At 34.7% G+C, this 22,794-nt stretch overlaps 2 protein-coding genes across 2 annotated transcripts; both read right to left on the bottom strand.

Moving 5' to 3' along the window:
* Positions 1–4,366: 4,366 nt before the first annotated feature.
* Positions 4,367–5,443, bottom strand: LOC120134654 (probable root meristem growth factor 8). Its single transcript, XM_039151094.1, has 4 exons — positions 5,341–5,443; positions 4,827–4,900; positions 4,667–4,727; positions 4,367–4,565 (listed from the first exon to the last, which is right to left on the bottom strand). The coding sequence occupies exons 1-4, from the start codon at positions 5,441–5,443 to the stop codon at positions 4,399–4,401; spliced, it is 405 nt and encodes a 134-aa protein (XP_039007025.1). The 3' UTR covers positions 4,367–4,398.
* A 1,276-nt stretch (positions 5,444–6,719) lies between these two features.
* On the bottom strand, positions 6,720–10,095 carry LOC120134653. The gene is made up of 7 exons (XM_039151093.1): positions 9,752–10,095; positions 9,617–9,665; positions 8,721–8,799; positions 8,383–8,562; positions 7,625–8,337; positions 6,936–7,525; positions 6,720–6,832 (listed from the first exon to the last, which is right to left on the bottom strand). The coding sequence occupies exons 3-7, from the start codon at positions 8,728–8,730 to the stop codon at positions 6,724–6,726; spliced, it is 1,602 nt and encodes a 533-aa protein (XP_039007024.1). The 5' UTR covers positions 8,731–8,799; positions 9,617–9,665; positions 9,752–10,095; the 3' UTR covers positions 6,720–6,723.
* Between the last annotated feature and the right edge of the window lie 12,699 nt (positions 10,096–22,794).

Genomic DNA, 22,794 nt, shown 5'->3' with positions numbered 1-22,794 from the left:
TAGAATTTGTTGACACTTTGCATCAATTAGCGGATATCTTTACAAAGCCTTTAGACAAGGAACGTTTTTGGACACTTAGGAGAGAATTAGGTTTAACTACCCTATCTTCACTTAGTGCTCAAAATAATTTTAGCACTTTTAAAAATAAATGAAAAATGCATATAATAGTAATTTTTGATTGCATTCATTGCTTTTAGTTAGGGGGAGTTTATGATTCTTGGTGAAAATTAACTTTATGTTCAAATAATTTTTAATGATAAATTTGATTGATTGAACATGCTTAATTTTCATTATATGAGTTTCCAATACCACTAGAGAAAATTAATTTAGCATTTTGAGTGTTTAAAATCAGATTTTATCAGTTTTGGTGCAGAGGGAATTGATACCCCCTGGAGGTTTTGTTTTTAACACGGGCAGAACCCCTATCTTGCTCAAACCTTCTTCTTCTTCTTCCTTTGCTGCATATCACTCTCTCCATCTCTCAAATCTCCACTTTGCCTCAAAACAACATTTTTAATCGGAATTCTCTTCAAATATCATTTCCTAAACCTGTTGGAATCATAAAAAACGTGCAAACTTCATCTAATCTTACTCAAATCCGAAATTCTTCAAGGTACTTTTCTAAAACTTATATTTCATCAATTTTTGAACATAGAACTAGTTTTAATTAGTTCTAGGTTGAACTTTAGATCGGACGTTGATTGTTTAGTGATTAAAAACTAGATTCTACAACTAATTTCGTCAAAAACACAAGAATTTTCAAAGATTTTGAAAATTTTTGAAATTTTAAAAAAATATTTTCAAATTGTTGTGTTTTGATTTAATTATGTTGTTATTATGAAAACTATATGTATATTGATTCTCAAAATCTTATTTTTTAATAGTTTTCAAAAACTTTGCCCATTAGGATAGGTATAGAGAACCTTGAAATATTGAGGACTCAATTGAGTTTTGGGATTGATTATTTTGCATACATGTGTTTTAAAATTGCAGGTTATTCTTTCCATTCCGATTATCTTAAATCATGTCTCATAAACGTTCTAGAGCTTCCTCTAGTCGTTCCAGCCAACCTCCAAACTCGCCTCCAAATCCTCCACCCATCCAACAAATTCCTAATCTTAATCTCGATGATCCAAACATGACCATTCACAATTCTTGTTTTAATGAACCCGGTCGAAAATAAAATCTCTACTTTAGGTTTTGTCAATACTTTGAGTCCTACAAAATCCGGGAAGAACGAATCCTATCTCTTCAAGCCATGTTAGACATAAATTTTCGTCATCTTCCTACTCTTCAAGAGTGGAAATTTGAAAAACTCTTCGAGCTTGAACCAATTGTCTACCATCAACTTGTTCGTATCTTCTACTTTAATGCCGTTTGCATTAAAAACCAAGAGAAAGCCTTAACCATAGGGATTCGATCCTATCTTCTAGGACGATTTCTTCATCTTGACTCGGAATACATTGCCACCGCATTAGGATTAGATAATGACGGGTTAGATAATGAAAAACTAACGGTAGGATCTCAGTATAAACGAATGGATAGTGCGAGTGTGTTAGATCTTCACGACCGTTTTCTTCACCTTATGATCTCTTGGTGGTTTTGACCATCTGGAGGCCGTTACTCTACTCTTCGAGCCTTAGATTTATTTTGGCTACATTGTGTCCAAAATAATCTCAAAATCAACCTTCCACAGATTATCTTTTCTGAATTTGTCAAAACCGTAAATCTTGTTCCCAATAAAATTATGTTCTTCTTTAGTTTACGGTTGTATTCTTAGTAATTTGTTTAAGAATGTTGGGCTTAGAGTTGATATTGATGCTTCCTTTCCCCTCAAAGACCAAATCAATCTATTTTCGTTAACTAAATCGGGATGGAAGATCAATAAAGAAACTGGTCTTTGGGTTCGTACCGGTGAACAACATTTGGAATAAGACAACTCCGACGATGAGTCGGAGCAGCACGAGGAACAAGTACAACAAGAAGATCAAGTGCCTCCATACTTCCGATCATTTATGGAGAACAATGATTTGAGGCTTGCATTAATCTATTCAAATCTGACCGCTACCACTGAAACGATCAATCGTCGCTTCGATTCGTTGGGCGAAAGGGGTCGATGCACTTTCACGTGATGTGACCAATATTTGGACACATTTATCTCCTCCTGATGCACCGATGGACGATTAGGCCCTGTTCTTGCTTAGCTTTATTTAGATCATAACTTCAAACTTATTGTTTTCAACATTTTGAATGACTTTGGATTGTTTTACTTAGATTGTTGGATGTTTGAATTTGTTTGATGGATTATGGATGTTTGAACTTATATGTATTTGGTTTGGTTAAATTTATTCATTATTGCATCATTTACATCATGTTAGATATATGACCAATTTTGCTATGTCACATTGTTTATGAATATTGATTATGAAACTAATGGCTAACGTTTCTCTTAATTATGATCTTAGCAGCTTAAGCTATATATATATTTATCATCAATTGGCTAAATGATTTCAAAACCTTGTTTAAAATCTTTTAAAAGTCTTTTTAATTTAACTAAAAGGGGGAGAAATGTTAAAGTGTTTTAAAGGGGAGAAGTGTTAGAGTAAGGGGGAGTAATTTCAAAACTTGATTTCAAAATCTTAAAATTACTAAAATGTTTTGTTATATCAAAAAGGGGGAGATTGTTGAAAATATTTTGATATTTCGATATAACAAATTAAGATAAATGAATTTTAAGATTTTCCAAAAGATTTTCTAAGTATATTCGATATAATTATTTGAATATCAAAATATTACTCCAAATCTTTCAAATGTCATTTTTAATCTTTACTCAAGTGTAAAATTAAGTTTTAAACTTAAAATAATTTCAAAATAATTTTACAAAATATTTCGAACCATTTCAAAGCCAAAAATTCCAGATTGCTCAGAGGGAACCGATTCCCCCTGAATGGTTTGGCTCCGAGAAAAACAGAATGCTCGGAGGGAACCGATTCCCCCCAAGGGGGTACCGATTCCCCCTGTTCAACGGTTGAAATATTTGAATTTTACACTTAGGGAATCAATTCCCCATGAGGGGGTACCGATTCCTCCCACGCTCCAAGCTGTTTTATTAATTGATTTCACACTAAAACGGCTCTATTGACTCCACTAATCATCCCCAACGTTCAGAATCATTTGAAGGTGTATTTAAACAAGCTTAGAAGCCATTGATCAATAACAAGAATCAAGAGAGAATCAAAGAGAAAGCATCAAACCTCAAGTTTGAGCATTTTCAAGCCTATTTCATTCAATATTATTTTTGCTTTCAAGAACACTTATTGTGCTCAATTGTATTATTCTTGAGGGTTCTTTCTTTGTTCTAGAATTGTGCAAACATCTTACCTTGTGAGGATTTTTCTTGTAAGTTTACAAAATTTGTATTGTTCTCTTTGGGAAATAGTGTTCTCAAGAATTTGGGGTATAATTTTTGAGGGATTTGTAAGGTTACTCTTTGTCCTCAAAAGAAAGACAAATTAGTGAATTTGTGGAAAATCCTTAGTGTGGATAGCTAAGGTAGTGGACATAGACTTTGGTTGAAAAAAGTCGAACCACTCTAAATCAATGTGCAAATCTTTTCAATTTTCTGCAAAAGCTTCCACCGAAATTTTTAATTACCAATTCACCCCCTCTTGGCCGATTCCATCGATCGATTAACTCAACAATAATATTATTAAAAATATAATAATAATAATAATAATAATAATAATAAATTATTCGTTCACTTTAACTCAATTATTATGTTAAAATTGTGTTGATCTTCGGTACATAACGAATTTAGATAAATTAAATTTGATTTATTTTTTATTCGAATTATATTCGGTTCAAATTGCTTCTAATTCGGATTAATTTTTATTCAAATTACTTTCAATTCGAATCAAATTAATTATAAAATCATATCAATACAGTTAAAATTTATGACGATGTTGATCAATTTAATTTATTTCGAACTTAAAATGAAAGTTAAATCATTATATTCGGATTTATATAAAATTTTAAATTAAATAAATCAATTCGATAATCAAATTTATCTATCGTAATAACCGGGGATAGAGATGGAGCTAATTATAAATAATATTGTGAAATTCGAAACATTGCATAGTGGAAAAAAGTATTGAACCCAAAAAAAAAAATCCAACTCCCTACATATCCTGGTTTAACGCAAACAAAATCTTATTTCAAGCATTTTTCCTTTTCAAATGTCGGCCATAAACATAAACAAAAACAAGACAGAGTTCCTCATTTCCCTAATTACAAAAGAAAAATAAAAAAACATTAGTCGCTACACTACACTAACAAAATCTTGATCCTGGTAGATTGTTATCTGTACTGTTGTTGATGAAATAATGGATCCTCCAGGTTTCAAGGACCGACCGGCAATGACTTGTTATGTATGGGGCGTCGTCTTCTTACGTGGGTATAATCCATCGAAAAATAGTGTGAAATGTCAGCCCCAGACTCCACCCATTCTTGCCTTGTTCCTCGACTTCCATGCACTAATCTTGCTTCCTCTTTCTGGTATGCTTTCCCTGTCCAATAACATCACCTTCTTTTATTTTATCTTTTCCACAAAAGTCTAACAATATATATATATATATATATATATATTCATATTTGTTAAATATGTTACCTGAGACATGTTCCTTATGCTTGGTGCTTGAAATCGAATGGTGAACATCATTTACCTTAACCTGTTTTGAAAAACAAAAGACAGATGATCAGTCTAAGGAGATTGTAATAATTTTAAAATACTACTAAAGATTGTATTTGTTTTCTGGATAAATTCTTACTGCTACAGCTTCCTCGGTGAATCTGATCTTCCTTGGAAGTGATGGGTACTGAGAAAGCTCAACTCCTTTTGCTGCTCATGATAAATCAATCAAACTCATTAAACAATGAAAACAAGAGTCCTGAGAGATGAAACACAAAAGGGAGACGGTAGATGGGACAAAGATGGTTGACTCGACTAAAGGCAGTTCATCCCTTCTAATTTGAGCGAAGAGACGCAGCTGATAATCGATCAGTGATCAACTGATAGTATAAGGATGATAATGAAAGTAAGATGAATGAAAAGTACTCCTTAATTCAAGAGAGAGAAAATTGTCCCTCTTTTTGTCTGTTACCGGGGTTTTTTTCTTCTGAACTAAGGAGTACTTTTCCTTCATCCTACTCCCATTATCATCCTTACACTAATGGTCGATCACCGACTGAGCATCGACTATTCGCCCTAATCAGAGTGAATTGCCGTCAACCGACTCAACCATCTTTGTCCCGTCAACAAAGACCTTTTCTTTATAAGTTTACCTTGTTCATCTGATGCATGCAGCTTCATTTCCAGGGAAGTACAAGGTGCTTGTAGTGCAAAGAAGGCAAACCACAGCACAGTGATGAACACTGTCAACTCCATGGAAGACATGAATTTTTTTCTTTCTTTGTTCTGTATGACTTTTCTCAATGTATTATATCAAGCAAAAGTCCCATATATAGACACAGAACAGATACACAAAGCACAAGGATGCAGTGTCCCAAAACACTTTCATGGGAAGTCCTAAATTTTTATACTTTCTAGTTTCATGTCAGCTACTATATGGTATGAGTAGGACCCTAGGTTTTGTTTTATTATAACAAGGCCTAGCACACGTCCACCAAAAGCACCAATTTTTTGTTGCTAATTTTAGTAAATTTATGAGCTTTTTGACTGCAAATTAAGTATTTGATCATTTGATTACGGTTTAATCCATTCTTTAGCATCCCTTACCCGCTCATATGTTCAGGGGAATAATTTCAGCTTTGTATATTCTTTCTGTTTAATGGGGATAAGTTTTATTGATGGTTCAGATTCTAAAAGAACCACGTTCCTGGGATTTTGGTGGATGACAGCAAAGAATTATTATTACAAGTATCCATTTCCCGTACAAACTTTATCGAAGGATTCATTGGAAGAACAAACATACCCAACCCAAAGCAGTCAAATGTAATAAATTTCCACTTGTTGGAAAGGGAAGACACGTGCATGTGTAGTAAATCCATGAACGACCATTGAAAAGAGGTGGAGGTGAAGGACAAGGTAGCCTGAATGTTTGACCAACAATTTAAACATGTCAAGAGGGGATCAAATGGAATACGCCAATGATTCATTCTTTTTGATCTGAATGAAATTTTTTTAATAAAGAATTAACCGTTGGTCAGTGACCATATTCTCTCTTTACATGAGGAGATAGTAAAGTGATTCCATTTAAGTGCCATCTTTTATCTCAATCTCAACATCTTTATCTCGATCTCGGTCTAGAGATTCTATAATATTTTGGTGAATTTGCAACAAGAACAACAAAGAAATGGGCTTTCCCTATGCTTAAATTATGATCATGCAGTGCGGATTGTTATATTAATCAAAGTTTTAAATCAAAACTCAGATAATTGGAAAATAATATAGAAGTATTCTCTTTATCTGGTATTAGCTTATAAGATATGATATTATGAGCAAGAAAGCGAAAGCGAAAAACAAAACATTATAATGATACGTGAAAATCAAAACTCTAAGCATGAAAAACACTCTAAACCTACTGCAAATTACACGCCAAGCGAGGGAAAAGGGGATGATTTATTGTATACAGCTCTGATAAGCAAAAATAATAAATTTGTATAACCTATGGATTGTATAGAACTCTTTTTTTTTTCTTCCCTTTTTCAGAATTTACAGCAAAGAAAGCTATGCCTCCAACCGCAATGCTTCCGATATTGTCTCCGGTCAGCTTTTGCCATTCGTACTGGACTGCTATTCCATTCCGACTGCAATCTGTATGTAGCGGAAAAGTGAGAATAACAGTTAATGGTTAGTTTTTGAATAGGATATAAAAGATGATAGAGACGGGAAACAAATAGTTTGGCAATGAATTTACAGAGGGAAGGCAAAAGAGCGAGTGCTTGTCGTGCTGCTATCCGATCTATGGGAGAGGTTGCCTGAATATGCTATCGGTCCGGAGTAACTTATTAGACCTGTTACAGGCCCTGCTGCAGAGAAACTAGACTCTCCGTATCCGTGTTGAACACAGTTTGAAAAAGGTGAATCAGTTTCATCTTCGGGAGTTCTCCCGGTCTTGAGAAGTTCACGATCATCTTTGCTGGTGGTTGGCGCAGAAGAACCGGAGTCAGATGTGATGGTTCCAGTTTCCAGTTTGCTATCATCTGATACTTGCTTGAGAGGTTCACGATCATCTTTGCCGGTTGTTGGTGCAGAAGAACCGGAGTCAGATGTGATGGTTCCAGTTTCCAGTTTGCTATCATCTGATACTTGCTTGACAAGGCTGCTGTTGGTTTCTTCCTCTGATGCAGAGGCTCGAGCAGGACTGATCGGAAAAGCTTCCCCTTTCCCACTGTCGGATTCTTCGACACTAGAGACCAAAGTAGGAGCTGAAAGAATTTCCTCTTCACTTGGATTGTTCAATTCGTTTACCGCAGAAACAACTATGACTTCGTTTTTACTTGCGTTCTGCATACAATTCATTGCATATATAGTGAAGCTGTGATGTTATTAAAAGGCGTTTCGATATTGTAAATTGAAAACAACTTTGAACATAGATAAGCTTACCTTGAAGGACTGTTGTTCCATTCCATCACTTCCAAGATTTGTAGACATGGCTTCGGATTTCACCGTGGTTGAATCAGGCATCGAAAGTACATCTCCTACGGTAAACAACTCTTTGGAGACATCATCCGTGATCACTTTTATCTCATCGTCCTTCATTTCCGTTGTCATCATCAAATCCTTAGAATCACACTGATTCGGAATCCCCTTGTTAGACTCATTTTCTTCAAGAGATACGGGAACATCTTGCATACGTGTATCGCTATCCTGCTTTTTATTAGAGCCACAATCATTGTCGATGTCCTTCCCAGAATGATTTCCTTCCGGAGAGAAGGAATCATCTTGCATAGGCATATCAATCTCCGACCACTCTTTCATCAGTTTACTATCTTGATCGTTTTCGGATTGCGGAAAGTAGCAGCCACTCTTCTCATCCACACCAGTGTCAAACATGAACTTACCTTGTGTCGGAACTCCTTCATCAATACAAATGTCCTTGACAACATGATATGTACTCTCTTTATAACAAACTACCAATTCAGGCAATTGACATTCCATTACACTTCTGTCAAAATAAAAAAACGAGTCCTGAAACGAATCCGTATTCTTTAAAGAATGAGAATTCGATGTCACAAAATCTCTGACCTCCTTTTCATTACCATTGGCAAAGTCATGTGCACTGTTAAAACAGTCGAGTTCCGATGCTGTCAATTCATCTTGTGTATTCTCCGGATATCGTGAGGAATCTGAATCCTGATCATCACCCTTTTCATCATGCACGGTTCCATTCCGATTGTCCTTCACAATTTCATCTGCGCTCAGTCCGGTGGAATCCAAAGGCTTTTCTTTGTTCTCAAAAGATTTAGTGTCAGCTAGGAAGGAACAAGGCTTCGAGTCACTATTATATCCTATAGTTGAAAGGCGAACCACTTGTTCATTATCTGCAAGTGCATAAAAATATCCGATAAACATCGTTTTCTTCGTATATAAATGTCCAAATACAGTCGGCAGAATAACATCTGAAAGACGAAAACGTGCACGGGAGAGATACACTGCAAGGCAGAGATGATCAGAAGGAAAATAGGCATGATGTAATTACCGAGTTTCATGTTTTATCATCGGTTAGCCTCGGATTATGATATCTCCAACCATACAACATATGGCAATTGAGAGCTACTCTGCACACGAAATGCAGGACAGGTCAGGTTTGCAAAGAACTTGGAATTATGGAAATTTCCTACAAAGAGAGAACTGAGACAGCTACAAGCATGCATTAAAAATAAAATTGTTCAAACGAAAATTTCGGGAGGACAAGGCAGTTCATATGATCAATCAAAACTACTATGTAGTAATTGCTGTTAGGCTAAAACACTAGAAATTTGAAAGGATAACTATCATCTTCCTCTAGGATTGCTTTCAAACATTCCAGCTGAAATTTTATAATTTAGCACTCATAAATTTCTAATATAAATTCTCAAGTGCTTCCACTTAACATAAAATCCTGGGTATCCAACAGAAACAACCTTATCTTCAAATGATAACAGAGATGGCAGTGATAAAAACCAGATTAAGAACCAACAATCATCCAACTATAAGCACCAATGAAAGAGATTGATCCATGATCAAAGACATATCATTTCACCCGGAGAATCTTCTTTTTAATCAGTCCCCAATGTACAAAAAGACAAGAGAACAAAGTTGTTAACTTTTTTTTTTTTTGAAAAAGCTTACATAAAGTTTAAAAATTGATTTTAAAATCCCTTTCTTTTTCAACAAAAGCTGCCATCTGTTCTGTTTACACCTTGAACTAGATCTAATCCATTGTAATTATTAACAGAGAGAAATTCCCAGATTGATTTAACTAGAATGAAAGAAGATGCAGTAGAAACCAAAAGGAGAGAATAATATCAAAGATCTGATAACAGATCCCAAAAAATACAAAAAGGAGAAACAATCAAAAAAATTAATATTAAAAATAAACGACAGTTTTTGTACCTTAATTTCTTCTCTGAGATTCAAAAACATGAACTTTCATCAATCTTCACTGCAAAAACCGAGTGAAAAACAAGGTAATGGAATTTGGGTGTCTTCAAAGGAAGCTAAGCAAATAATAGAAATTAAGAAGCTTACCAAAGATTTTTGAATGAAAGAGAGAAGATGAAGGTCTGGGGTGGTTTTTTAAAGGTTTTTCTTTTAAGCAATAGAAGAGTGGAAAGTGAAAGAATTTGGTTTAATAAATAAGAGAGAAGCGGGATATGTAAATTAATTAAGATATGAGTGAGTTGTAAACAAGTAATTATGGGGGGGAAATATTCAAATTCCACACTCCAAAGCTATCTGTTATTAATGGCTAAGCAAACCAAACTAATTCTCTATTTTTTATTACTTTAATAATTGTTTATGGTTTTGGGTTTTTAACAGAGAGTTTCCCACGTCACTCCTTCACTTTCCCAGAAAAAAAAAACCAAAAATTTCTCTCCAACCAAACAGCAACATAAAAAACACAAATGAAAATTAAAAAAAAAAAACAACCTTTTCTCTTTTTGACTTTGATCTTGGAACCTGACAAAGATGTTGGAGAATCTAAGGTTTTTTTAAGTCAAGATGGTTACATATATACTGTTTACGGAGGAACTCTTTGTAGCTAAAGCGGCAGGGAAGAGAAGAAATATATTGGCAATGGAGAAGCTTAAACTTTGGCTGCCTATACTGTGATCATGATGAAGATGACGTTATATTGGCTATGGGGCTTAAACTATGGCTGCCAATACAGTGATCATGACGAAGATGACGTTAATATTGTGTACACGTGTAGATTTGTTATTTTTTCCACTTGTCTGAATTCCAAGCACTCCACTCTGAGAAATTATCCAGGACAGTGGTTTCACTATAGAAAGTTGAAACCAATGGAAAGTTGACTTGTAATTTCTTTTTTCGAAAAAATTAAAAATATAACATTTTTGTAAAATTTGGCGATTTGTATATAGATACTAATATTTGGCAACCAAGGGTTACGATTCTCAGTAATTTTGCTTTATTTGAGTTGTGTTATATTTTTGGAATTGATTTTCGGAAATCTTTAATCTTCTATTAAAGAGAAAATAATCTCAGTGACCAAAAATATCTTATAATATACGATTTTAATCAATTTTTTTTGGATTTGCCAAAATGACTAACAAAATCGTAATGCGAAATACAAATCACAACGCGATCTCTAGAATCGCAAATCAGTTACCAGAATCGCAACGCGATTATTAAGAATCGCAATGCGATAGTACAAATTCGCATTGCGATTTTCCATAATCGCAACGCGAATATGAAAATCGCAATGCGAACATATAAATCGCAACGCGATTCTGACTATCACAACGAGTATCCGTAAATCGCAACGACAATACGTAAAATCGCAACGTGTATCCGTAAATCGCAACGAGAATACGTAAATCGCAACGCGTATCTGTAAATCGCAACAAGAATACGTAAATCGCAATGCGTATCCGTAAATCGCAACGACAATACGTAAAATCGCAACACGTATCCGTAAATCGCAACGCGATTTTTAAAGCGCCATTACAATCGCGACGCGTATTTATTTTCAAATTCCAAACACGAATATTAATTATCGGAACATTGAATCGTCCAAAGTATATCCCGTAATCGTAACTCATAACCTAAAACCTAAAATCACAACTTAGTCTCATCTCCATCTCTCAATCTCTACGGTGAAATCCGTCCCCATCTCCGAAGATTTCCGTCCCCATCTCCGGCGAAATCCCTTACAACCATTCACGGTCAGAAATCCCTCACAATCATTCAGAAATGGAAAATCAACCTCCGAGGGTTAGTTTTTTAATTATTTTTATTTTGAAATTTTTGCATTATTTTAGGTTTTTTATATTGAAATTGATGATAAGTTTACTGGTAATTTCAATAATTGATTAACCATTTCACTTAGATTTCTTATTAAATTCATTCAATTGCTGCCAATACTGCTAAACTGTTTAGTCTTTAACCCTGTGAAGTTAGTATTTGTCTTTGTTTTGTCTTTTGGTTGAAGTAATGCAATACATTAAAGTTTCAATTTGCAGAAGAAGAATAGTTTCTAAACTTAAAATCGCAACATGAAAATGAAAATCGCAACACGAAAATGACTATCGCAATGAGAGAAATGAAAATTGCGATTTTCATTTCGCGTTGCGATTTTAATTTCGCGTTGTGATTCTCTCGTTGCGATTTTCATTTCGCGTTGCGATAGTCATTCTCTCGTTGCGATTTTCATTTCAACCAAAAGACAAAACAATGTTACAAATTTTAGTTTCAAGAATAAACTACTACTCTTTATGTTTATTGTTTTTTGTATATCTTCACAGTGTAGTTTTTGGTATATCTAACTTGGTATTTTATTGTTTTTGTAGAAATTTTTTTCGGCTTCATTGACATTAAGGAATAAAGTTAGCCTAGCCACTACAATTGCTTCGAAGCTTTCACCTGCACAAAGAAAATTGTTTGAGGAAACCTGTTTCGGGCAATGGCTGAGAGTACATCATCCGGGTGGAGATGCTAATTTGACCCATTTGTGGCTTCAGACCATGACTAGCGATCTACCCGACAGTATACAACGTGGTGAGGAAGAGATATGGTTTCATTTTCCACCGACGTATACTTGTTTTAGGCGGAAGGAGTTCTGCTTAATCACTGGTCTACGATTCGGATACGATGATGTAGGCCGATACACTCGTCATATCACCCGCCCATCATGATTATCCCGGGTTTTTCCTGATGAGTTAATAGAGAAGCCGAACTTACACGTCGAAGACCTGAAGAAATTGTTTAATAAGAAATATGGTTTTACTCGGATGAATGACGTCGATGTTGTCCGAGTATGCCTTCTAGTACTTTTGTATGCCGGCTTTTTAGGCAGAGAGGCCAGACAACCTATTCCTCAGGAGCTAATATTATTGGTAGAGGACCTAAATGCATGGAATCTGTTTCCGTGGGGTTCGTATATATGGAAAGCTACATGGACTAAGTTGTCGACTGCCTTTGATGACCACAAAAGTTTGCGTGGCGATGGGTTGAAATACACTTTGTCAGGCTTTGTTTGGGCCTTTAAGGTAAGAATTTCTATCTAATGTTTTCAAAATTATAATTAATTATTTAACAATTACTAATGTTTGTTATTATATTGTTTGTAGATTTGGATATTCGAGGCTTTCCCCAGCATGCAGACATATGTATTAAAAACTTCAAATGATATTCCTAGGGCTATTTCCTGGAAGAGGAAACGTCTGTTGGATTGGGAAGACTTAATACCATATGCGACAATAAATAATGTAAGTTAACACAAATACTATCATATATAAACAAGTTATTAATAGTAGACGTTTAACTTTGTTTGAGTTTTTATATTTTTAGGAGGCCAACACTCCATTACATAGAGTGACACCCACGGAGGCTGAGCTTGCCACTGATTGGTGGCAAGCTAGTCATCGTATTTTTGATGGCACGAATGATGAGCAGCCTCCACTTCCTCCACTTCGAGAGCCATCACCTCACCTAGAGCCATCACCTGATCGACCCGACTATACACCTCTACAACGAGAGCCATCACCTATCCCGTCACATCATCGAGCCTCTTCTCCACCATCACCTCATGATAGGAAACCGGCAAAGATGCCACGACTTCTATCTCCCTGTTCTCCACCTCCACGGGATGAGTCAAGGGAGTTACGTGATGAGGTCAATGCCTTGCATGAGGAGATCGGTACTCTACGCGATAACGATGGTGCATGGCGTGTAGAGGTGTCTACTTTACGTGGTGAGGTTGTCGATCTACGTGAGATGGTAGTATCGTTGTATAATGAGGTTCATACTCTACGTAACAAGGTAAGTTTAAGATTTTCCATATTTAACTTGATGATAAATATCATGTCTGTTTATTTACTGATTTTTGTATTTAATTATTTAGCGGCCCGATAAGGTGGATGCTTTACGTCAGGTTTTTATTGCACGACGGAGTTCACGCATCAGACGGCGTGCACGTGCTATTAAGTCTCCGTACACCCCAATAGTGCGAAGACACCGCAAGAAGAAGCCCGACTCGCCTGTCATCCCTCAAGAGTCCACTCCTATCATTGAAGAGGCCCCTATAATTCCTCGAGAGTCCCCTCCCACCGTTCAAGAGGCCACTGTCATCGTTGAAGAGGTCCCTCCCACCATTCAAGAGCCCGATTCAAATGGCGTCATATGTAAGATTCTTGAGAAACCCTCTGACATGCCGGACATGATGGATAAGAGTTGGCTCTCGTATTAGTTACCGGCCAGTACCATTCCGATATCTGAAGTGGAGAGGAGACAACTACCGGACACAATTATGGATAACACCCTTTGGGCTAAGACCGCAGTTGATTTTTATCTACATGAGCGGAGCCAGGGGTGTTTCACTGACATATGCAAGCTCAACGATGATATCTATTTGTTGCTTGATCGGTCTTGGTGGGGCGTATTATTAGGGGTCGAAGACAATGGCTATTTCGATGGAGGGGTAAGTCTTATATTTTTCTTATATATATTTCAATTTGATTATTTTTTTTTTAAATTTATGTAAGTCACTAATATATGTCTTTTTTTTGTAAAACAGCATATCGATGCGTGGGTGTCACGTATTCTAATAATTAGGAAACTTAAGGAAAATAAAAGAAATACACGATATACAATTATGCCGACGTCTTTTAACGCCGTTCACTTGAAGAATCAACGAGATGAATCATTTGCGTTGGGCAATGGACAAGCTAAACTTTATCCTGCATGGTGGGAGGTCGATAAGGTTAGTATTTATTTTAGATTGAGTTTAAAGGTATTCATAAATAAGTGCGCAAATGAATGAATTATTACTTATGATTGCAGGTGTTTATCCCTGTTTTGGAACGTAAACATTGGCTTCTCGTCGAGCTTCAGCTCCCATCCCTTAAGGCAATAGTATATGACAGCATGATAAATTACATATCATTGGCTGATTTAAGAGATATTATTAAGGGAAGGAGCTCTCATTTGGCTAAATTCTTGGATGCGATAAATTATTGGACTCGTTCTGGAAACAGGAAGCCAAAGAATCTCAATATTACAGTTAGCAGAGACGAGACCGCACCACAATAAACGGAAGGAGTCAGAGGGGATTGTGGTCCTCTCGTATGCTTGGCGTTGGAGCGTTTGATCACAGGAAGTATAAAGTATCTACCTCCCACCGATAGAGATAGAGCTGCAGTAGGCTTGTGGTTTCAGTATTATATGGCTAGATCGATATATACGAGACGCTGCCTACCTGCATCCGCGTTATAAAAATGTCCATAAACAATTGGTAAGTTTATAGGCTTTTGGTTTGAAAATGTTTGGTTAAGTACCTAGAATTCAATAATTTGTTGTTTGTAGGTTTTAGATATGTAGAAAGTGTTGTTTGAGCAAATGTTTGGTTTCTGCAGGTTAATTTCAGAAGTGAGCTGCGTGAAAATAATGTATGGCTGCAAAAGTTGATTCAATAGTAGATGAGGAAATAAGAATTATTTCTTATTTTTTGATTGTTTAATTGATTTGTTTAATTGATGTGAACATAATTCTTATTTGTGATTGTTTAATTGATTGAAATGTAATGGTTGATTTTGTTGATTTCAATCTGCATTATGTTGAAGGCAAAAATGACTATCGCAATGCGAAATGAAAATCGCAACGAGAGAATCGCAATGCGAAATGAAAATCGCAACGCGAAACTAAATTCGCGTTGCGATTTTCATTTCGCTTTGCGATTCCCTCGTTGCGATTTTTATTTCGCATTGTGATTCTCTCGTTGCGATTTTCATTTCGCATTGCGATAGTCATTTCCGCGTTGTGATTTTAGTTTCGCGTTGCGATTTTGTCGTTGCGATTTTCATTTCGCATTGCGATTCTCTCGTTGCGATTTTCATTTCCGCGTTGCAATAAACATTAAGATGATTGCGAACGTCATTTCCGTGTTGCGATAGTCAAATGAATGCCTAATAAGTGATAACAACTGAACAGATCATAGCAATTTTCAAACTCAAGTTACTAATACATGTCTAACTGAAAATGTTAAAAGTTCACACATAAAATCCACATAATACAACGTTTGCATTTAAAAATCACCTAAGTTAACAGTCCCAAAAGGTGAAGCCGGTTGTGATTAGGATTTTAAAGATGATTGTGATTTTGATTGCCTTTTGCTTGACACCATATGAGCTTTGGATTTTGATGAGGATCCATATTTTGGTAGAGGAAAAGATGATTGTGATGGCACTGGTGATCAACATGTCAACCTTGTATGACCACTTTCCTTGCACCGACTACATGTCGATCTCTTCTTCTCTTCACCCTTAGACGGTATACTATCGTGACTTTTTGGTCGGCCAGGTAGCCTTCTGTCCATGGCTGGTGGCAAAACTGTTTGAAAGTCATCTGGTATGTCCCACTCAGAAGGATGTGGAATAGGGTAGATAATCTCGCCATAAGTCTGTCGATATACTTCTGTAGTGTAGTAATCCATAGCGTATGCGCTTGAATCATCTTAGTTTAGATGAAGAGAAACTTTTATAACATGGCTACACAGATAACCAGATGTTTGCCATTTCATACAACTACACGTCTTTGCATTTAGATCGACAAGGCCATTTAAGTTATTATCCAGTACTTCAAACAAAGTGTTTGAACATGGTTCAACTCTCCATGACGTTGACTTCAGAACATGTTTTGTTATCTTTTTTTTTCTATCCATGGTGTAACACGATGTTCCAATGTTCCTGTAAATTTAAATAAATAATACTTAGTAAAATATATGATAAGTTACGAATTTAAAGAAATAATACCTGCATGGTTTCTTTTCTTGTAGTACCACTGTTGAATAGAGGCTCGAAAAAACTCCATTAACATAGTAATGGGTAATTTCCGGGAATGACGACTTAGAGCGTTGATTGATTCTTCACTATTAGACGTCATGAAACCATATCTTGCTCCAAGTTGATGTACTCTTGACCATCTTTCAAACCCGACATCTTCTAGTGTTTGAGCACACTGAGGCAAAACACGTCTTAAACAGTTTATATGCTTATTAAAATCTACTTCCCGATAAGCTTTTACAGCCTTCTAGTATGTCCATTTGTGATTTTTTATACCAGCAGACCTTGATTTTAGATTTCTATACAAATGAACACCACAAAGTCCATGAAAAGCATCTGGGAAACACCTTCTAACAGCGTTGTCAATTGAGTTTGCCCTATCGGATATGATTGTCAGATTGCTAATAGGACCTATGCAATCCCTAAGATGCCCCATAAACCATGTCCGTGAATCAGAGGTTTCAGATTTACCAACCCCGTAAGCTATTGGCAGTATCCCATTGTTAACATCCATGGCTACTGCTAATAAGTTTACTCTAAGGTATCGACCTTTTAAATGTGCTCCGTCAACTATAATAATTGGGCGCATGCAATTAATAAACGAACGAATCTACAAAATCATATACACAAGAAGTATAATCATTTAAATGTGAAATGCATGTAACTAACAAAAATGAGTCAACAAAATTATATTGATTTACTAACCGCAGCACCAATGGCGATAAACAGCAACTCAAAGCGTCCATCTCTATCTGTTTTAATATGAGTTACCGACCCAGGATTTTTCAGCTTTAAATTGTGACAATAAGCCGGCAGTTGGGCAAATGATGCTTCTGGCGACCCCCTCAATAATTCCAAGGCATAACATTTGGCTCTCCAAGCTTGAGAATATGAGATACTAATCTTGAACCGAGCATTCATGTCAGTCATAATTTCATGTCCCCGATATACCCTACCATTCAAAAACATTAACTCAGCCAGAAAACCACCCAACACCTTTTTGTTTGCCTGTCTATGGTGAGGAAAAACTTGGGTTCTTAAACATGTATGTTTATCAATAAAAGTCCTAACTTGAAACATTTCGCAATCTTTTATCTTCTTTGCAATCATACGCCACATACAGTTTTTGTCAATCATACACCTTGTTTCGAAACGATCTTTGCTTGATTTGTTAACTTTTAGTTGATAGCTATCTTCCACACATTTCGTATACAAAGCTATCTTCAAGTCTTCCTTTGTATCAAAACAATCATCTTTCTTGATACGAATAATTTTTGTGTGACAATCAACTGCTATATTTACCAACTCTTCTTCCGGTATCTGTAGTAATTCTGGCATATTCCAGTTATACTCCCGTGGCATTTTCTTCGGGGACTTTTCTTTGGGGATTTCTTCTTCTTCTTTTTCTTCTTCAGTGTTATATGAATTACAGAATGGATGTTCAACATGTTCATATACAGTTGTAACTTCCTCATCATTATCATCAACAACATATTCCTCGGCAACGGCTGTTTTATAATCAAAATTTGGGTATTGACCAATATCAAAATCATTACACGCAGGGTCTGTTTCTTCTTCTGAAAAATCATCAAAATCCGAGTATTGACCAAGATCAAAGTCCGGGTATTGACCAAGATCAAATTTCGAATACTGACTAGTACTCACAATTTTTTTTGTTGGCTCATGATCGTCTAACTGGTCAATACGAAAACCGGAATTTGGTGCTGAAAGTTTATTGGGATTTGGATTAGGGAAAGGTTGTGGGTTTTGAGATTGTGTTTGGTATTGGAAATGTGGTGAAACAATATTTGCTTGGTGATGAAATTGTGGTGGAACCATTAAATTTTGAGCACCATAAACTGGGGTTGAAAAACTTAGTTGATTACTACCCGCTACTGACCCAACTTCACTACTTCTAGGTTCAACAACATACAATGTAACATCATCACTTGAAACACTAATGTAAGCAATGAATCGTTCAAAATCTTCATTGTCGGTTAACAAATAAACTTTACCATTTCTCTGATAAGATAGCCTAAATCCACTTAGGGGATCTAAATTCAATTTATTTGCAACACGTAACATAGAGTTTCATAAGTTAACTTTTTGAATGACATTTTTAGTTGAAGATTCATGGGTAAAGGCATATATTGTAAAACACCATGAACATTCTCCCATGACCCTCCAAAACACAAATCTATCCAAACATGATCAACATTAGATGATTTCATTATTGTAAATTAATTTACTAAACAAACGAGCTGCGAAACTAAAACATGTTGCCGGATGGGGAAGGATGTCGTTGGATATAGGAACGGATGTCGCCGGAGAGAGTGATAGATGGAGATGAAATGAGTTGCGATTTAGGGATTTAGGTTATGAGTTGCTGCTGCTGCTAGGGGTGTGCAAATCCGGGTACCCGGAACTTCCGGGTCGATGATTTCTCGGCCCGTGTCCCGACCCGGATGTTACGGGTACCCGGTAATCGGGTACCCAGATTTTACGGGTACCCGGTAATCGGGTACCCGATACCCGGTTTTTAATTTTTTATTTTCAAATTATTAATTTTAAAAAATATATACACATTTAAATATTTAAAACTTCGAATTACATACTCTAATATCCGAACATAAAATTTAAAAGTTCAAAATACAAAATATAATAATCTATAATATAAATAATTCATTATATTTTATATAATTATATATAAAAAATAAAAAAAAATAAAAACTAACTGGGTACTCGGGTAATCGGGTACCCGGAAAAACTAGATTTTGTGACCCGGGCCCAACCCGGGAAATGTCGGGCCGGGTACCCGACCCGGCCGGGTAATTTTTTTTAAAGAATTACCCAGTTTTTTAGATCTGGGTCGGCGGGTCGGGTAATTTTGCACACCCCTAGCTGCTGCGTAGTTATATACCCAAAACATTTGTGTTGCGAAATTAAAACCTGTTGCGAATTCAGAAATCGAGTTGCGAATTTGAAATTCAGTATTGCGATAGTCATAATCTCGTTGCGATTTACGTAATCGCGTTGCGATTTACGTAATCGCGTTGCGATTTTCCAAATTCGCGTTGCGATTTACGTATTCACATTGCGAATTAGGAAAATCGCAACGCGAATTTGGGAAATCGCAATGCGATAGTCAGAATCGCGTTGCGAATCTGAAAACTGATTTGCGATACCGGAGATCGCGTTGCGATTTAGTTGGTCATTTTGGCAAATCCAAAAAAAGTTGGTTAAAATCATATATTATAAGGTATTTTTGGTCACTGAGATTATTTTATCTTTATTAAATTGTATTCGTTGAAATTTTTAACTTTTTATTAATTAATATCTTCATATAGATTTTTCTGCTTATCATAATTTTCGACTAGTCTACATTTCTCGAATACATGCTTATAGTCTATTATATTGCATGGACATGACTTCTGATAGGCCACGTGATGGTTGAGAATAAAATTCAAAGTTTTACTATTATATTTATCTAAGCTGTGAATCTATAAATAACCACGATGACTCTAAGACTGACATGTGTATTAAAATTCATTATAAATACTCCTAATCAATACTGGAAGAGATGATGAATCTCTCGCAACCTCTATATCATCTTCTTCTATGATCAATTATCCTCTTAATTCAAATATTGGTTAATGGTTGTTCTTTCCATGACTACGACTTCTCATCTAAATAAAAGAAGATAAATCACCTGCTATCAACAAAATAAACTTCTTGTTCTTAATAAATTATGTCTTCATTAATTTATAATTAAATAAATCCCATTAATATAATTTATCGTTTCCACCCACTCTTTGATGCTTTTGATTTTGTTTATATGTATATATCTTTCTACTAATAGTATCTCACTAAATTATTACAAAATAGGAAGAAATTTTTATGGAGTAATCATTTTGAGCTAAAGCATTGAATTAGTATTAAATTGTAAAATTTTATTATCATACTAGTTTATAATTCCATTATAATCTAAAAAATTACACTAGAACTTCATTTTTTGAATGAGCTAAGACCCTAACTTCCCCTACTGTCATATCAAAGTTGCATTATTTGAGATGAACTAATAGAGATTTTACTTTAGTTTGCTCATCTTTGGAGAGCAACTATATATGAAAAAATCCCTAGTAATGCTTAAATTTGGAGTGGGTAAGCATTCATTTTGTCAATGTGAGGTAAACTAACATACTTAGAATGCTAGTTGTGTGGATGACTTAATCTCATAACTTCTTTGTTCCACCCCCCCCCTAAAATCCAAAAAAAAAAAGCTATAATCTTACACAACAAGTGAGGTTGAACAAACATATCTAACATATCAAGTCACGATTTTACTTAATCATAAATTAAAATGGTGAAATTTCGTTTGATACACAAATTATATCCAATTCCTTAATATCATGCAATTATCTTTTTCATTCTAAATTTTATATATGGATTTTTTTGTTATTGGCAAATTTATCTATTTTCATGATAAAATTTAATGTTAGACCAATCAAAATATCGACAAGTAACATTTTTAAAATAATAATGTCACGTGCACAGAGATTTTCTTGAGGTATTTATATTTTCTCATAACATAAATCATAATCCAAAATGAAATTAATTTTAAATTTCTATATAATTTTTAGGTAAACTATTCAATTAGTACTTAAATTATCAATTTCGTTTCGTTTTAGTACCTAAACTTTCATTTGATTTAAAATTATATCGGATGTTTATTTTTTATTTCATTTCCGTTAAAAACTTAACGAAACTGCAGCACATGATATTTTTTATGGGTAAATTATATCATTCATCACTTAACTATCTTATTACTCCTATTTTGGTCACTAAAGTTTAAAAAATTTCAATTTAACTACTCAACTTTCAAATTGCTCAATTTTAATCACTTTAATTTATTTTATTAGTAACATTTGTGACATGAAATTTTTATTATTATTTTATTAATATATACTTAAAATAAAAAATTAAATTTGAAATTTATAGTGATTAAATTAGGAGTAATTTGAAAGTTGAGTAATTAAATTTTAAAAAAATAAACTTTAGTGACCAAAATAGGAGTGAGAATATAGTATAGTGATTAATGATGTAATTTACCTATAAATAGTAAAATGTTGTAGCAGCTCCGCTAAGTTTTTAACGGCGATGTACCAAAATGAAATAAAAAATAAACGTTAAATATGATTTTGAAATAAATGCAAGTTTAAGAATTAAAACGAATAAAACTAATAGTTTAGATACTAAATATATAATTTAACCTAATATTTTAAATACGCGGTGTACAAGTACAACACATGGTTAAATTCAATGCATTCCGCATTTTATTTTATGGATTGGTATTATTAAATATTTCTTTAGGTGACGTTTGGTTCGTTGGAATGTTTATGAAGAAGTTGGAATCTGTGAAGGAATTGAAATCTGTCGGAATTAGAATTCAATTCCATATTATGTTTTGTTTGCAGGAAATTGAATTGGAATCCAATTTCATATTCTGTTTGGTTCGCAGACATGTCAGAAGAATTTGATTTCAGTAATATAAAATGACAGGATTGCCCTTCTTATTTTTTTGCTTAATTTTAGTTTGTTTTATAAATTACATGTAGTAATATATTATAAAATTTAAAAAAATTTAAATTTTAAATTTATTGTTTGATTATTCATTTCAATAAATTATAAAAATCATGCTAATAAACATCATAAGTTAAAATCATCCCAATTAGGGATGGTCATGGGTCGGACTTTTGGTCCACCCGACCCGAGAACAAGGGAATCTCCATCCGATACCCGACCCGACCAAAATAAAGTTTCACCCGACCCGACCCGAATATATGAATTAGAAACCCGACCCGACCTGAAATAATAAAAAAATTATTTTTATTCAATAAAAACAATGACTTAATTGAAAAAAATTATATATAGAGGAGTATTGTTGTAATTATTCCTAAATATATAAGGTAAAATTATATATTTTTTGGGTCAGGTCGGGTTGAGTATTTTTCACCCTAAACCCGAACCCGACACGACCCGAATATCACACTTAAAAAAACCGACCAGACCCGACCAAAATAAAGTTTCACCCGACCCGAAATAATAAAAAAATTATTTTTATTCAATAAAAACAATGACTTAATTGAAATATATATATATATATAGAAGGGTATTATTGTAATTATTCTTAAATATATAAGATAAAATTATATATATTTTCGGGTCGGGTATTTTTCACCCTAAACCCAAACTCGACCCGACCCGAATATC

Source organism: Hibiscus syriacus, unplaced genomic scaffold, assembly GCF_006381635.1.
Source record: "Hibiscus syriacus cultivar Baekdansim isolate YM2019G1 unplaced genomic scaffold, ASM638163v2 tig00110597_pilon, whole genome shotgun sequence".
Taxonomy (NCBI): Eukaryota; Viridiplantae; Streptophyta; class Magnoliopsida; order Malvales; family Malvaceae; genus Hibiscus; species Hibiscus syriacus.
Note: the sequence above shows the minus strand (reverse complement) of the source record. Positions and strands in the feature narration are given on the sequence as shown.

Excerpts from the sequence above, each read along its gene's own strand:
- LOC120134654 (XM_039151094.1), bottom strand. The coding sequence starts at position 5,443 with ATGGAGTTGACAGTGTTCATCACTGTGCTGTGGTTTGCCTTCTTTGCA. Across the intron at positions 4,728-4,826 it reads TCACCGAGGAAGCTGTAGCA|GTTAAGGTAAATGATGTTCA; the intron begins GTAAGAATTTAT and ends TTTTCAAAACAG. Across the intron at positions 4,566-4,666 it reads GCATAAGGAACATGTCTCAG|GGAAAGCATACCAGAAAGAG; the intron begins GTAACATATTTA and ends GTTATTGGACAG.
- LOC120134653 (XM_039151093.1), bottom strand. Across the intron at positions 7,526-7,624 it reads TGGAACAACAGTCCTTCAAG|AACGCAAGTAAAAACGAAGT; the intron begins GTAAGCTTATCT and ends AATTGTATGCAG. Across the intron at positions 6,833-6,935 it reads CGCTCTTTTGCCTTCCCTCT|ATTGCAGTCGGAATGGAATA; the intron begins GTAAATTCATTG and ends CGCTACATACAG.